Below are 17,873 nucleotides of genomic sequence, written 5' to 3'. Positions count from 1 at the left end.
TCTCTCACTCTCCCTCTCCCTCTCCCTCTCTCTCTCTCTCTCTCTCTCTCTCTCTCTCTCTCTCTCTCTCTCTCTCTCTCTCTCTCTCTCTCTCTCTCTCTCTCTCTCTCTCTCTCTCTCTCTCTCTCTCTCGCTCTACATTTTCCTTTCCTTCTCTCTTTTAAATAAAAATCATCCTGTGTTAAAAATGTAAAATACGCGATCTGTTAAAAGTTTAAAAGATATATTAAAAAGAAATATATATATTTATTTAAAAAAACTACCTGTTATTTCTCCTTATTTTTTCTCTCTAAAGCTCTCTTTCTCACTCGCTGTGTCTCCTTCTAATTACTTGCCAAACGTAATCTCTCGCTCTCTCTTTTTCAAATTATTAATTTATCTATCTATCTCTTTCCGATCAAACTTTTTTCTTTCTGAAAGATATATTTTTTTAAATAAAATTTTTAATTAAATTATAAATTATAATACATTTTCAGGTTGTTCCTAATTTCAAACTTTCTCTATTTTTGGTCAATGTATACGCTTATAACTATGTATCAAATTATCTCTTCCCTATCCTACTAAGGAAAGAATACAGAAAGATTATTACTCGAAATGTCAAATTCTTAGATACCTAATGTTATACCTTATTATTACAGCACCTTCTATCTCTTACACTCAAACTCTCTCTTTCATACTAATCTCTTTTTTTTCTCTATCAAATTTCTTTCGTTTCTCAAATACGGAAACTGGCTCTCTTTCTTTTTCTCAATCAAATTTTGTTTCTCAAGTATTTCTTTCTTTTTTTAAAGAATTACTTCTTTTTTAAATTAAATTAAGTTTCAATAAACATACTTTTGTGTTAATTTTATATGTATGAATGTATGTATATATATTTCCATAATCTAATATACTTTATTTTATTTGTTCTGCAAAGAATATGAATACATTTTTAGCATTTTGAGGCCAGTTGCATTTCTCTGTACTTAAATAATTCATTAACACTGCTTTTTGCGCAGTGAAATTTGCGTCATGCGGCACGATTCTTTATGTATTTGGCGTCGAGCCGCTTGATTGTAGGGAGTAAAAAGGTATATACAAGCGCAAGTCTTAGGGAGTTCTCAGTTATAAAATATCTGTACTACTACATAAACCTTGCGTACTAAAAATATGTTATATTCTGTATATTTCAAACAAGAGGTATACAAGATATCAACCCTGGCGGAAAAATTTTCTACAAAATTCTAAAAAACTACAAAAATTGACAAAAGTGTTCCAATTCTAGAAACTACAAAAAAATGCTAGATTTGGAACACTTATTTTGTAAATTTTTGTAGTTTTTTAGAATTTTGTAGAAATTTTTCCACCAAGGAAGCTGACCAAAAATTACAAAAAAATTAGTATTGGTATCTTGCCATATTCTGTTTTTTATTGTCCCTCTAAACTTATATGTATTGTGAAATAACTATTAAGCTCTTTACACTATCTACAATATTCATTTAGGAGGGCTCCAATTACCGACAGATTAATTGTTAACAGCATCGATTGCCAACACATCGTTTGCCAACAAATCTTTTGTGCACAAAACCGTTTGCCTACAGCTCGATTGCCTACAAACTCTTTTGCGTACAAGATATTCATTGCACACATGACACTATTATTGCCTACAGCTCAATTGCCTGCAGCTCGATTGCCTACATGGCTCGTCCATTGCACACATGATAGTGGGCCTGTTCGCGTTACTTGCACTTTTCGCACTCGACATCTTCGCTTTCTCTTTCTCCAGTGCTCGAATATATATTTATCTCGTTTAAAATGCAAAAAATTTGGGGGATTTCAAACGCGAACAAACCTATCCACTCGGCAAGTAATGTTGTTGAAATATTGTAATATTTGAAAATAGTACATAAATATTTCGTTAATATTTTAATTGTAACTTTGCATGTGAAATATTTTAAAAATAAATCTGCACCATATTTTTATAATAATGCAAATGCAATATTTCTCAAATCTTTGAGAGAAGATAAAAAAGTTTGCTTTTATTTGTATGGTTCTGTAATATTACAAAAGAAATGTGACAAATACATTATTTCAAAAATATTATTAATAAAATGTAAATTTCGAGAGAATAGTAATAAATTAACTATTGAATTTTAAACTTATTCAAAATTGAAACATATGCGTAGTGCAAACATTCAGTATCAGATTGTAAATTGAGACTATTTTTTGTAGGCAAATGTTTAACATTTCAGAAGTCAATCTCTTCCATAAAAACCGTTCATTATCAAGAATTTGGACATTCTCCCAATTGAATTCGTGATTCAAATCGATCCTATGTTGAGTTATTACAGAAGGATTATTAGTGTTTCGGTTGATGTGATTACGATGTTCCGTAATCCTCGTCTTTAATTTTCTGTAAGTCTGACCCACATAAGAAGCGTCGCAGTCTTTGCATAGAATCTTATAAACCACGTTCTTCTTACAATTAGATGGGAAGACGTCCTTATTGACTCTGATAAATATGCTGAGTTTATTAAGACTAAAAAAGATCATTCTGACGTTAAGATCCTTGGTAATATATTTGAACTTGTCTGATATCAACGGTAAGTAAAGAACTACAAACCACGGTAGTTTTTCCGCATTTTCGTCATTATTAAAACTGATATTGTTCTGTTTAAACGGTTTTTTGTGGATTAAAGATTTTGAGCGTGCATTAATGGTCTCAAAAATAAATTCAATAGAATAATCATTCATCAGGAGAGTCTCGACAATTAGTTTGATGTTTTTTTCATGATATCTTGGATGAGCAAGTAGGAAAAACCTATTATTGCCTACAGCTTGATTGCCTACGCTTTTTGTCCACAAATTAAAAATTAAGAGATGCCGTACGTTTGCACACACAAACTTTTGAGCACAACCTACATTGCACACATGATACTATTGTCTACAGCTCGATTGCCTACAAACTCTTTTGCGCACAAGTTCAATTGCACACATGACACTATTGCCTACAGCTCGATTGTCTACATGGCTCCATTGCGAACATAATATTGCTTACATACTCTTTTGTGAGTATATTAGTATTATCAGATGTCTTCGAATTAATTAATTAATTAAATAATTAATGAAATAATTAATTAATTAATCTTAAAATATGCATATCTTGAGAACGGTTGAAGATGCGAACTCGGGATAAGCACTACTATCATAACACTTCAGAGAATCAATGCGTATCTAAAATTAATTAATTAATTGGTAATTGTTTAAACCGGGGCTTTTCTTAATTTTGAAGTTTTTCAAAAACTTTTTATAAAATAGTATATTTTGTTGTCAAGTTGAAAAATCGCACGGAAAAGATTAAAAAAACAGTGCTTTAGGTAAAGCGCGCGCGAGCACGCGCGCGCACGCACACACACACACACACACACACACAGAGGGGCTTTCGCCCTCCTCCCCCGCACCCATCCCGTCGGTAGGTGCCCTGAACAGAAGTGCGCAAAAGTACGATGCATACTTTGTTGAGAGATAACTATGTCAGTTCCCTAGTAGCACAAGATATTGGCGCAATATTGGGAAATGGTTGAAAATATTTGGGTATGAATTGTTAATAAAATTAAAACAGTAAAATATGCAATTTTTTACGTAATCTTCGAACGCAATTTGTTGTTAGAAAAATTAAATCTACAAAAAAATTAATAATTGTATTAAAAAATGCAAACTTTCAACTTTTCAACGCTTTTGTGCTGTACGTTGATTTGTTCACGAGTAATAAGCGATAAAAGTAAAAATGACTATTTTTTTCTTAAAATCTCAATAACTCCGTCAAAAAAAATCGCATAACAATGAACAACCACTCGAAATAAAGGAAAAAGATCCTGCTACAAAATGCAAATAACAAAAATTTTTTATGGTTTTTTTCACGCGAGATGCAATGCAGCAGAGTCGCATTAAAAATTTTCACTAGCTTCTTTATTGTGCCACGTTCGTAAAAAAAGAATAACTAAAATCGCTAAAAAGTGTTTGAAAGAAGTTTCAAAGTCTAAAACGCTTTTGGGATTTTGTTTCTGTGATGATTTTTCGCTAAGGTCCAGCGGTTTGATAATAGCCTAAAATTTTCGGTACATAAAAAGTGTTCTCTATTTTTTTTAAGTAGTATTTTTAGTAATGTATAATTATTACAAGCGTTATGTATTTCTAATTGCATGTACATACATACATATATGTGTGAATTATAATACAAATTATAAATATATATGTCTCTTATATTTCCGGCATTTTACACACACACACGCACACACACACACACACACACACATGCACACACACACACGCACACGCACACGCACACACACACATATATATACATATATGTATTGCAAATAGTCGTGTTAATCGGTAAAATACATAACATAAAATAAATTCTGAAATAAATTAGTAATATCATTGTATTAATGTCCTGTTTAAATAATTTTAAGTTTAAAAAATTAGTAAATAAATAATTTTTTTAACAAAAAAATAAATAATTATTTTAAAAAACATGTTTTGCTAAATTTTGGGGAGCGAAAAATCCGGGAAAAATGGTTTCTTTACGGTGACTTAAATTGAATGGTGACTTAAATTTTTGGTAAAAAAAAATAATAGATATTATTTATAATCTATTAATGTTTTTAAAACTTTAATTCAAAATACTTTAATAATTATTTACAATAAGTTTTTTCAAGATACGTAAAATTTGAGAAATTCTTTTTAGGATAATATAAAAAATTGACTTTTGTACAATTAATTTTAATACAAATATAATTCTGATTTCACACCTAGTTTGTATATATCCTAAGAACTTGATGAGATTGAGAATACCACAACAGATATATCTATAGAAAATCGCAAAAATTGATATATTTTAATAAATATATCTTCGCATATTAATACATCTGTAATAAAATTATTTATATCTATTACGCTTTAGATGTCAACAAACCAGTACCCGGTAGAAATATTTTCTTCCATGAAACTTCTTGTTTCGGCGAAGAGGGTTTTACGTTAAATGCTCGACAAGCCTGTGCCGTGGAATCAGCTGCGCGGATGAATCCATCGATGACCGTATACCTGTTGTTCATCAGCAAGTTGGACTTCTCGAACAGCACGCGTGAGATCGTCAGGCATCTTTTCAACTATCCCAATGTCAGAATCCAACATATTGATTCGCAGAGATACGTCAAGAATACACCCTTGGATGCATGGTACTCCAGCGGCGTCCTTAAAAAAAGCCATTGGCCAACAAGTCACATGTCCGACATGCTGCGTTATTTGACTCTGTGGAAATATGGCGGTATCTACCTCGATCTGGATGTAGTGGTCACTAGCTCGCTAGAAAATCTAACAAATTTTGCCGGCGCTGAAGATTCGGACGACGTCGCTGCCGGTGTCATGGGCTTCGATATGTCGAAGCTAGGTAGGCGCGTGGCTGACGCTTGCGTGCGTGATTTCAAAAAGAATTTTCGCGGCGATGTCTGGGGTAACAATGGACCTGGAGTTATCACGAGGACGCTGCAGAAACTTTGTGCAACAATGTATGTGAGTATCGAGAAAAAATTTGAAACAATAACAGAAATTCACCGTTCTGTTCTAAAAAATTTAAGACAGAAGTGAATTAATATAATTTTTTACAATCACTTTAGATATACAGAATGAATAAAAAGTACCGGATTATAATAAAATATTTTGAAAACAAGTCAAAAATTGTTTTAAATAAAAATTATATGGTCTTAGAAATAAGTAATTTTTTAATGTCTTATGAAGAGCAGTGTTTTCTAAATGGAATTATATTATTTCTTTAATTTTACCTTTTTAATAATTTTCTTTTATTCTACATAAATATTAAGATATAGTTGCCAAATGCTACTTTTGTCCATTATATTTTCAGATTTTTATTTAAAAAAAGTTTCCCGTGCTTTACTGGCTAAGAAATACTATATCTAAAAACGAAATGCCCGTATTTATTATCTTCCTCTACTTGTTGCTTAAACAAACAAAGCGCATGTGTGTGTTCAAAGTAAAGAACAAAGCCTACGTAGTGAATAAGAGATTCGCTTCGTTTAATGAAATTTAAAATTCGTTCACCGAATATTTTGCTCTCTTAGCGCAGTATTAAAGATTTGGATTTAATTTACAACAGATTAAATATATTAAAAGAATTTATTCTTGTTTGTAAATTCTTGTCAATTAACATACAAAAAATTAATATAGTAAATATGCACTATTATTAAAATTGATATAAATAGACAACGTAATTAATTTTTGTGCAGTTTTATGTGTATAAGATGCATCCTAAATACCAGATACAGAATTTCGAAACATGCGATACTATATCTAATGCAAATAGCGCAAATCACAAGCACTGACATTTAACAGATAACAGATAATAGTGCTATAAATAATACTTTATACCACTATTCTTGTCTTACTTGAAGCGCATTATTTTTTATTTATATAATTTAATCTGATTGAACGCTTGTGTGCATATCTTATAAAGTACCTAATTCAATATGACCATGTACTCAATTTGGCTCACCCCCCATTTTTAAATAGTTACACAATCGACCCAGGTAGCACGAGTAGAAAGATACAACTGTATGCAAATAATATTTGACAATTCTTCATGTATAGTGAATTAAATAAAGACGCTCTCTATTTTTCGCTACATTTGTGTTCTACAAAATTATTTTAATTCTTGCATAATGAATTCATCAACAAATGTCTGCCAAAAGCATTTTACATGCATCCTACTAGAATAATTTCAGAAATATTTATCCATAAATTTTTAAAAACCTGTTCAAGATTAACACAACAAAATAGAAAACCTCCTTAATGTTATCTTTTTTGTGAAAGAAAATAAAAAATAAATTTTTGAATAATATTAAATAAAGAACAAAAAATAATTTTTAAGAATATTTATCTGTTCTAAAAACTTTTTCAAATGAGTACAACAAAGTAGAAAATCATATAAATGTTATCTTTTGTAAAAGATATAACAATTTTGCTTATAATGACATTTCACCTTACAAACAAAAATTAAAAAATTACACATACTTTAATATCAAAAAATTTAAGAAAATTTTTATACTTTATTTTATAGGCACGTGATATGACGACCGATCGTTGCCATGGCTTCACCGTATATCCACCGTCAGTTTTCTATCCGATTCACTACAAAAAATGGAAGAAGTATTTTGAAATAAAAGACAGTAACGCAACTTTGAAGATATTGAGTAAGGCGAAGGCGATTCACGTATGGAATAAGTTGAGCAAAACCGAAAAGGTTCGAGTAAACAGCAATGTACCATATGCCGTTATCGCACGAAATTATTGTCCTTACGTTTTTAATAACTACGGTAAAATATTTTAAATCTAAACCTAATTAGAATAAAAAAGGAGGTTCTGTTCGACCGACATGATATATTGGAAACGTTCCACACGCGATATCTGTAGAACGAGTTTATCCGATGCAATTGGAACAGCGATGACATTCGTCAAATAAAATTTAACGAGACAAAGGCTGATTTAGAAAAGTATTCCATTCAATGTTTTTTCTGTAAGTATATATAAAGAATATACTTATATATTTGCAGAGAAAAATGTTTCTTTAGATTTAATAAATTTTTTAAATTCAAAAAAATTTACACATTAGAGTTTACGCATATATTTTACATAAATCAATGTTTAAATTAAAATATGCAATTATTTAATTTAAAAATTTATCTCAAAATAATTGTTTTTTTTTATTAAATTTTATTTTTATTTTTAAAATGTTTACAAAATAATATTTTATTTAAAGTAACATTGTTATCTTGTGAAATAAATGTCAAAATTAAACAAAAATAGAAATACTTAATGTAAAGAAATGTTTTTCTCTATATGTAATATTTGACGGAGACCAATGCGATTTTAAAATTACAAATAAATTATCACGGTTACTAAATATTAAGAACAAATCGTTGCCTTGTGTGATTAATGCAGTTGTAATTTGCATAATTTTATATGTTTAAGTTATTAGATGTACAAATTAATATGGTGTTTTTAATACGCAATGCTTTATACTTTATTTTAATTAAAATGAAATTAAATATTTTCACGTTTTTTTAAGTGTTTTTTAAAATGTATAGTCCTAAGTTTTTAAAATATATATTATAAACTATACTGAAATGTACATAATAAGATTGGAAGAGACATTGTGATGTGTTAAACTCGTATATAGAAAATGAAATAAGGTGGATTTGAAGAACAACTCAAAAAATTTTTCCTGAAATATTATCAAAAAGTTATTGAAATAGCTGAAATTTTTACAAAATATTTTTGACCGCAATTATTTAAAAATAATAAATTTAATTATATTATTTCTAAAGTATTTTAATTTTATTTATTAATAAATAAAAAATATTTCAAAATTAATATTTAAATTGACTTATACATGAAATAAAAATTTTTAATTTATATTTGGATAATATTCAACTTTTTCGAAAAACTTAAACTTTTTTAAATAAAAAAATTGTAAAGTTAAAACACTATTACAAATGTTATGTTGCTGTTTAACGTACTACTAAATACGCTATCTAATTCATTAATATAATTATTGCTGTCCCAATTATACAAAACACATATAATTGTATAAGTATGTTACTCTGATCACAAATCATAATTTTTTAAGCAAAAAGACAAGTCACAATACTATAATATCAAAATGACATAAAAATAAAATCGTGATCGAATAGTTATTTTCGATAATTTATTTTGAAACTATTTTAATATCATTTTGATAATATAATAATTTTTATTCTGCTTGTGTTTTCAAATTTACTCTATGTGATAACTCTAAGAAATACTTCTGCTGCATGATATTTTATACGAGATTTTGCAGAATTTTTTCAAAATTGTTGCACATAAAATATGAAAAAATTTTTTTAAACTTCCATCCATACAGCAACAATTGATGCTGCACAAAAGGTTTCGTTTCGATCCAATTAAAAAAAAATTGTTTTTTGTTCAAAATCATTATGGATAATGAGAAATGAATAATGTATAACAATTATAGCACAAAAAATCCTGGATAGATTCTAACCAATCCTATCGACTTCGAAATCCAATATTTATTCACAAAAATGTGTATATCTGGTGGAATATGAAAGATGTAGTATATTATTGTTGTTGGATTTTGGCCAAACTATCTAAATAAATTATACAATTATATCACCTTTCATCTAGATATTTTAAAGCAAAACCATCTTTAGCTTGTCTAAAATAAATTTATGAATTTTCATATCATCTCTATCTAGATGATTTTAAAACCATAAGCGTAATATTGTCGATAAATAAAGCAAAGTCGTCGAAAATAATAAAAATTATTTTTCGAACATTAAACATGTATTTGACTTTTTGTGAATAAACTTTGAATTTCATAAAAAGACACCGAATTAACTTGCACATCTAATTGTTGAAGATAAGATGATCTCGATGTAAATCAGATTGAGGCTTACCATATTGATCGCGTGTACAGTACGAACTAGAGCTATTACTTCGAATTTGCAAAATTTCAAAAGAATTTCGAAGACGCTTCAAATATTTGAAGTCAAGAGTAAGAGCCTTAGTATAAAATAATATATATAAAATAATAATTAGTATAAAATAATAAAGCCTTTCTCCTGTTATGGAGAAGTCTATTTTTACACTTAAAGGGGGTTGTCGTATTTTTCCCATTCAAATAAAATAATTTTGCTGATTCCTGTTTTACAGGGTTTCCTGAAACACACTCAGCAAATATAGATAATTATTATATTATATATATATATATATATATATATATATATATATATAATATATATAATATTAGAAGAAAGACACCAAATTTGAAACAGTTTCCTAAATTGGAATTCCTTTATTTTTCGGAAACTAAATATTGTACCATACGAATTCTGATAAAAATATGATCTGCTTAGTTAATTAAAGAAATAAAAATATATTTCATACATTCATATCCTTTTCTATATAAAATCTGCTAAAAACAAATTCGTCAAAAGCGAGAGCTATATATATATATATATATATATATATATATATATATATATATAATATATATAATATTAGAAGAAAGACACCAAATTTGAAACAGTTTCCTAAATTGGAATTCCTTTATTTTTCGGAAACTAAATATTGTACCATACGAATTCTGATAAAAATATGATCTGCTTAGTTAATTAAAGAAATAAAAATATATTTCATACATTCATATCCTTTTCTATATAAAATCTGCTAAAAACAAATTCGTCAAAAGCGAGAGCTATATTTGAACAATTATGTCTCTTAGGCAAGTCTAATGTAATAACATATTGTTTGTAGTAACTACATAATTCATGTAAGATGCATAAATTAATAAAGTGTAACATTAATACTTCAATTGTATATGGATTCTAAATTAGGCGCCTAATCGTCAATTAACCTTTTTGACATGTGTCATAAAAACATTAATTATTTAAAAAATACGAAACGGTATTATAAAAATTACTATATCATTTGATAGAAGATACTTTCTAATTTATATTTATGTTTTCAACATTGTTTTTCTAACTATTATTTAAGAAATATTGTTCAAAAACGAAGTGGTGTTTTAAATTCGGTGCCTTTTCCTTGCATCCATATTACATAGCAATTATATTTGTGATTTACTGAACTTAAAATTTTTCACATTCAATAAATTTTGAAAATTTTATAAAATAATCCATCTTTACCAAAAAATTAATAAAAAATTATGTCATAAATAATATTAGTTTTGCGCATCTGAAATTGATATGTTTTATATGAAATATGTTACAGATTGTTCTAGTCTACCATACTTGCTGTAACGGTACACTAATTATCGGATTAAAGTTTTTAAAGTAAAATCAATTATAATATCAAAAAGATTATTGAGCAATGTGAAACATTTATATACCATATTGTAATATAACAAAATTTGGAATATCTCAAACGACAATTATGTACATAAAATGGATCTATCAGTACAAAACTAATAAAGACAACTAATTATTACTAATACTACTACAATCAAACAGTTCAGCATGTAACAATAATTATGTCGATCTTTTAAGAATTCGAAGGCCTTAATTAAAATTACACTTTATAAACTTAAGATTAATTTTTTAAAGAAATTTGATAAGTTGCCATTATAAACTGAAGCTTTTGATTGTATTATAAATATAAGTATTAATGTTGTATAATAATAATTTTCTGTACGTAAATAAGCAGTTTAAATACCAAACTATTGTAATTTCATTGAAATTTATCTTGCAAACGACTTTGTAAATTGTGAACGATATATACTATATATATATATATATATATATATATATATATATATATATATATTGTATATATATGTATATATATAATATTATATTATGTAAAATATACAATATTATTAAATATATTATACTATATCTTGTTTCTTTATTAATTTTATTAAAATGTCTGCATAACCCATGGACAGACGCGAGATCGGATAGACATCGAGCAGACGTCTATCAGACGCATCTAATCTAAGCTAGATCGATAGATGCATCTAGATAGACGTCGAAGTGACTTTTTTCAGACGCGTATAATAGATTTATCTCTACACGGAGAGAATTTTTTCTTAGAATTTACCTTTAAAATCAGTGGTAGTCGTGGGACTTCGAAGAGTTTTACTATACTTTTAGTAAAATTTGATAAAATTTTATTAAAATTTAACCAAAACATTTTACATTATAGAATAGTTTAGTTAAATTTTACTAAAATTTTACTAAATTTCACTAAAAGTATAGTAAAATTCTTTGAAGTCCGTGTTGTTCCACGACTACCATAATTTTGAAGGTAAATTCTAGAACCAATTTATATACTCATTAATAAATAATACTAATTTATAATACACTTTTTTTATTCCTTTAAATACAAATACTATTTTTTCTTTAATTTTTTTTCTATTTTTTCTTTTATAATATTTATGATAAATCTTTATGATCTGTCAAATCTAAGACCACAAAAATATTTATACAATATTTATATAAATATTAATAAAATAGTATTCAAATGAATATTATAAATATTTTGTAAATATTTTATAAATATTGTGTGCTGTCTGGGAATGAAATCTTTACGATCTGTCAAATCTAAGACCACAAAAATATTTATAAAATATTTAGATAAATATTTATAAAATAATATTCAAATAAATATTTTATAAATATTTTATAAATATTGTGTTGTCTGGCAATAAACAAAATCGCATTAATTATTTAAAAAGTAATGCGACGTCTCTTCAAAATTATTATCATTCACTTAGACGTCTATTAGATGTTTATTAGACGTCGAGAAATGACTTGCAGCTTAAAATAATTTTTTATTAATAATTTATTGTTATTGTATAAAGACTGTTACTATAAGGTTTTAAACGAACACAATAACACCAAATCACGTTACATTTAAATCAGATATTTCTAGACGTTATTTTAGATGTAGATGGCTTCGACGTCTAATAGACGTTTATCCGATTTTTCATTTCTCCTTGGGTTATAAATTGAGTGTGATTTATCTGTACAAAACAAAAATGAGAAAAACTGAAGTAGTTAGTCATTTGGTAAATATTTTCTATCTTATTTTCGAAATCTTTATTCCACAGATTCTATTTCCCTGTGAAAATTTTTCTTAGAATTCTTCATATAATCTTTCAGAATTTTTAATATAATTTTATATTTTTTTATAAAATTTGTTGCATTTTTTTATACGAATTGGAACACTTTTCAGAAATGTTGAAAAAGTTACATTTTTTCTAGAATTTTTCTTATATGTGAATTATTTTAAAATTTATTTTATAATTTTTTGAAGAAAATTTATAAATTTTGAATGAAGTTTTAAGGTATTTTTTAGAAACATTTATAAATTTAAAATATGAAAAATTTTTTTTAATATTATGAGATATTTTATAAGAATTTTTTCGCCAAAGTTGTAGTAAATTTTAAGTAAGTGCGAACGTTTTGATGCAAAAATCAAAAGGCACACGTACAAATCAGAAGTCTCAAAAATCTCCTTAGAAGTAACGTGTATGCAATGATGTCGAGTCTAATATTAGAGGTCGACTTGACATCGAATATATGTCGAGGGAAGTTCTTAGCAGTACGTCCACAAACTAAAATTTCAAAATTTTAGGGAAAATTCTCTTCCGATAGTCAATATATCACAAATGGATTCTAAAAATGCCCAGAGCAGGAGACGTCTAAATTGCCATATTTCTAGACATACATTTAGATAGACGTAACCCAGATTTCTTCGATATCGGTTAGATGTCGAATCGACATCAGCCTTCTCCCTCGGTTGAATATCCCTTGGATATCGCAGACGATATTGCGATATCCCAAATTGACATCCCAGGGACATCCCTAGGATAAAGTGTGCTGTGTGGGTTATGCCCGATTTCTTCACTTCCCAATAAAGTTATCCGGAGGATAAATATCAAGTTTAACCAATCACGTGCATGGATCTGGTAATTTATTATCTCCTTTGAGTATTATATATACATGGAGGAGGAATTGCTATGGTTTCATGTAGACCGAAAGTGTGTCCAAGATCTATGCGAGAGAGAAAGGTATATCATGATACTCGCTTTCTCTGCGCATGCGTTAATATCATTATCTGCACCGCAGTTTCAACACTTCTTGTGCACTTCTTGTGCACTTTTGTACTTATTTACGAATTGTATGTGTATGTGAAACATACAATGCCAGCCATATTGTACATATAGCGTTTGACGCATGCGCAGAGAGAGCAAGTATCATGATATACCTTTCTCTCTCGCACAGATCTTGGACACACTTTCAGTGCTGGCATTCCTCCTCCATGTATATATACTCAAAGATTATCTCCTGGATAATTTTAACCGCAAGATAACTGGACGTGAAGAAATCGGGGGCATTATGGCCGATTTCATCAACTCCGGTTACTTTTACTCCGGTTACTAAGGACTAAAGACCTATAATCAAAGATGCGCCAATGGCCCCCCACCATGACTCCCACACAGCAATGTAATATTTCAGCAATATTGCAACAATATTACAATATTGCAATAATATTATGTAGTAATATAGCAGTCATATTACAGAAATATTGCTGCAATATTAAATGTCCGCGAAAATTCATCGCCAAAATATTATTGCAATATTGCAGTAATATTACAGAAATATTACGATATACTATGGAAATATTATAATAATATTATTGCAATCTGTTTGTAAAATTTCAGTAATATTTCTGCAGTATTATAATATTGTTGTAATATTGCTATAAGGGTGAATTTTAGTGGACGTTTCGGCTTTTTATCATGAGAAATAAATTACCAATTGCAACCTTATATATGTATGTGCATATGCCGTGCATGTGTGTATTAAGGTTGCAGTCAGTAATCCAATTTCCATGGTAAAAGGCCGAGACATCCATTAAAATTCACCCTAGGTATAATTACGAAATAATTTTATTACATTATTACTATTTATTTATTTTTTTATTTTTATTAATATAATATAGAAAATCAGAAACTTATGTCTATAGTTTAAAATATACGTACATGAATATATATATATATATATAACGTGTATGCCTATAATGTATATAAAAAAATATAGAAAAATATAAATGTATATATATATTATTTTACGGAGAATCTAATTCCTCTTCATCTTGGTTAACATTTTCTTTATTTTTATTAGCTTCTACTTCTTTCTTTATTCTGTAATACAAAATTCAATTATTAATATATAAAATTGTAATATCAAAAAAATTGAGGCATATGTATATTGTGCATATATTAACCTTTCTCTCAAAACTCGTGTTGGAGCATTTGCTAACCAATTGCCTATTTTTTTTTCCACATCGTGTTCTTTAATGTCTTGGTAAGAATGTGAAACTGCCTCTAAAAAGTTAAAATTCTATATCAATTTTTTTGACAATACTACTTTAACATATATATTTTTTATATATATATAAATCTCGTTATTTTACATTTTACTTTACTATGTACATTTTTAAAATACATATATTAAATGTTAAAAGTTAATAACACATATTATATTAAACAATACATTTTTTACTTTGTACTTTTAAAAATAGATTTACATGTTAAAAATGTTATTACTTTAAATAACAAATACAGTTGTTTCCCTAAACAAGCGATAATCTACAATTATACTTGCCAATAATACATTTGGTGATTTTTAATTCGGATAAAGGCTTCTTTTTCTGTTTTCCATAATAACTATATTGTGCAGCAAAACTGTTTGTGAATACCTTCGCTAAAATATTGGTTGCAAGTTCATATGCACTTCGCCCTCCTCTTTTGGTTAACAATCTCATCTGTAAACATAATTTCAAGTTATAACTACTAATAATTAACTATTTTAAGATGCTGAATTAACTAATACTTCTTAGCATTATTGTCAATTCAACATATTAATGTAATTCATCTTTCACACATTACAAAAGTCTTTTAAACAATAATATTTATGATACTACATAAATTAAAATAATTTAAAATAATTCTTTGATATATATGCATACTTTCAAAAAATGTAATAAAATAAAAAGTAACATTTCAGCAAACATCATGCACGTCAATAAAAGTAACTTGCAAAACTTGCAAAGAGTACATGTTATATATAATATATTTGTAATACAAAACACAATTTACACAAAACAGAGTATTTGTTTCTTTAAAAATATCTTATAAAATTTATGATTTATGAAACAATGATATACATACTACGTACTGTTTTAAAAACTTTAATTAAAACATTGCAAATTTTTACAGGTTTCAAAGAGGACAGATAATTGTAGAAAAAAGTTTATTTGGAATAGTAGAATGTGTATTGCCAAAGTTTACGTTAGATAAAACAATTTTATAGTATATTTTATACTCACTATAGATTTATATTGTTTTACATATAACATGTCACAATATGCATCTAAAGGACCATCATAATGTCGTTTTTCAAGTAAATAGGAAAATTTCATTTTTGTATTTTTAACAGGCAAGTCATATTCAATTATTCGCCGCGCAATTTGTTGTAAAGGCTTTTCTCCTTTTCTAACATATTTCATTAATATATTAATGTAATTTTCGAACCGAAAAGAACTAAAGTTATCTAACGGTCCATGTTCTCTAACATCTGCTGCAAGATGCAATAAATTATGCACATTGTGGCTAATGTATTGCTCTCCATATAATGTCTCAAACTGTTCAGTAAAATTCCGCAGCAAATCTTCTGCGTACGTGATATTTAAAGGATCTGAAGACAAACTTGGACTTGCTAAAATTGTGATTGCAACATGCAAAGTTAAAAAATGTTCATACAAGTTTTTTTGTAATATGTTTTTTAAAACCACTGGTCCTAAATACAAAAGGAAAAGACGTAATTCTGTTGCCTTCCATAATTTTATATATTTTAATGTTCTTGGTTTTCTGTTGAAATCTAATGGTATAATTTTCCTTAACTTGATTAATCTATTGGATATTTTGTTTACATCATTTGCGGAAAGTTTTACAGTAAGTGGTCCATTTAACCACAAAAATAATAATTTTCTCATGATTCCTAAACATACAAGATGCATGTAATCAAGAGGAACATTTTTAACAAAATCAAAATGTGGAATTTTCGTTAGAATAGTTTCACCTAATTGATAGTCAAAATTATAAGCATAATCTCGAAACTGTTCATTTGTTCTTAAAGTATTATGTGCACCTCCAGGAAAAGTCACTCTATTGTTTATATAATCACCTTCAACAACGCATTTTGTGCAACTGTTAAAACCAGTATGATTTTTCACTTGCAACACATATGCCTTAGCAGGAGCATCACATATTAATGCTTTTAACTTAATACTGTAATGATTATTATTGACAATAATACCATTATTAATTAACTCTGTTGCTTCATGTACAAATTTATTAAGAAATACATTACAATTTTTAGGTTTTCCTTCTCCATAAAATATACCGACTACAGCAACATTTTTTGAAACAGTATCAGAGCACAAAATTGGCCACATGCTTTTTTCTGTACTTTTTCCTAATGTTGCCCCATCAATGTTTATCAAAAGATCAATGTGTCTATTTTCTGAATAATCAGTTTCCTCACAGTTCATTAACAGACGCATAATTGAATTTTTTAATCCGTAATGCCAATATTGGCCATTGTCAATAATAGCCACTTCCGTACACGTAGGAGTTTTAAGAAGGGTTCTATAATCATTCGGGAAAGCTACATTTGTATGTTTTCTTAAAATTTTCAGAAGGGAATTAACAGTACTTCCTGGAGGTTTACATTGTTTCACCCATGTAATAATATCTGCTAAAAATCTATCGTTATGTTTCATATTGTTGCATTTATCTAATATTTCAGATTGTTCATCTTCACTTGAGAATGTATTATCCCTTGATGAAGGATATCTATATTCATCATTATACATATTTGCATCAACGCTATTATCTTCTAACGGATTAGATATAAGTTGTGTCAAATCTTGAGGGGGACAAATTATTTCTCTTTGCGCAACATTTATTTTCTCACTATCATTGCACACTTGACGAAGGCAAGGTTCTCTTTCCGATATTGTTTCATTGAAAATTCGTTGCAAATCCGAATTTGTTTTCTTTTCAACGAGACGACGGATATGTCTATCCGAATATAATCGATTTTTATTATATTCCATGATCTGAAAATCTGATTTTTATTGCAATGCCTACTATAAGTATACGACTTGAATCTAACCTACATAGAAATTTATATAATAACGTAGAGACTTACCAGAAGTACTTACATACA

The 17,873-nt window shown here is 27.8% G+C and overlaps 2 protein-coding genes across 7 annotated transcripts in view; one reads left to right on the top strand and one right to left on the bottom strand.

The window, feature by feature from the left end:
• Nucleotides 1–11,065, top strand: part of LOC105835340 (lactosylceramide 4-alpha-galactosyltransferase) — a 29,624-nt gene extending 18,559 nt beyond the window's left edge. For 4 of the 6 annotated variants that reach the window (XM_036282674.1, XM_036282675.1, XM_036282676.1 and 1 more), the window contains 2 exons: nucleotides 4,946–5,553; nucleotides 7,115–7,570. In XM_036282674.1, the coding sequence (XP_036138567.1) occupies nucleotides 4,946–5,553; nucleotides 7,115–7,384 (878 nt within the window). In that variant the 3' untranslated portion in view covers nucleotides 7,385–7,570. Of the gene's footprint in view, nucleotides 1–2,087; nucleotides 2,395–2,468; nucleotides 2,583–4,945; nucleotides 5,554–7,114; nucleotides 7,571–10,842 lie in introns of those variants that run through there. The other 2 variants (XM_036282678.1, XR_004962137.1) reach the window with 2 other exon arrangements.
• A 3,593-nt stretch (nucleotides 11,066–14,658) lies between these two features.
• LOC118644414 lies at nucleotides 14,659–17,539 on the bottom strand. Its single transcript, XM_036282956.1, has 4 exons — nucleotides 15,970–17,539; nucleotides 15,246–15,405; nucleotides 14,866–14,965; nucleotides 14,659–14,782 (listed from the first exon to the last, which is right to left on the bottom strand). Exons 1-4 carry the CDS (start codon nucleotides 17,515–17,517, stop codon nucleotides 14,707–14,709), a joined length of 1,884 nt encoding a protein of 627 aa, XP_036138849.1. The 5' UTR covers nucleotides 17,518–17,539; the 3' UTR covers nucleotides 14,659–14,706.
• Between the last annotated feature and the right edge of the window lie 334 nt (nucleotides 17,540–17,873).

The sequence above is a fragment of the Monomorium pharaonis genome, chromosome 2 (assembly GCF_013373865.1).
Source record: "Monomorium pharaonis isolate MP-MQ-018 chromosome 2, ASM1337386v2, whole genome shotgun sequence".
NCBI classification, from domain to species: domain Eukaryota; kingdom Metazoa; phylum Arthropoda; class Insecta; order Hymenoptera; family Formicidae; genus Monomorium; species Monomorium pharaonis.
The sequence above is the reverse complement of the archived record's forward strand: the minus strand, read 5'-3'. Positions and strand labels throughout refer to the sequence as shown.

What these genes read in the sequence shown, in the direction of transcription:
- LOC118644414 (XM_036282956.1), bottom strand. Translation starts at nt 17,517, where the DNA reads ATGTATAATGATGAATATAGATATCCTTCATCAAGGGATAATACATTC. An exon ending in TAAAACAATATAAATCTATA is followed by an intron (nt 15,406 to 15,969) that starts GTGAGTATAAAA and finishes TTATGTTTACAG; the next exon opens with ATGAGATTGTTAACCAAAAG. An exon ending in AATCACCAAATGTATTATTG is followed by an intron (nt 14,966 to 15,245) that starts GCAAGTATAATT and finishes TTAACTTTTTAG; the next exon opens with AGGCAGTTTCACATTCTTAC.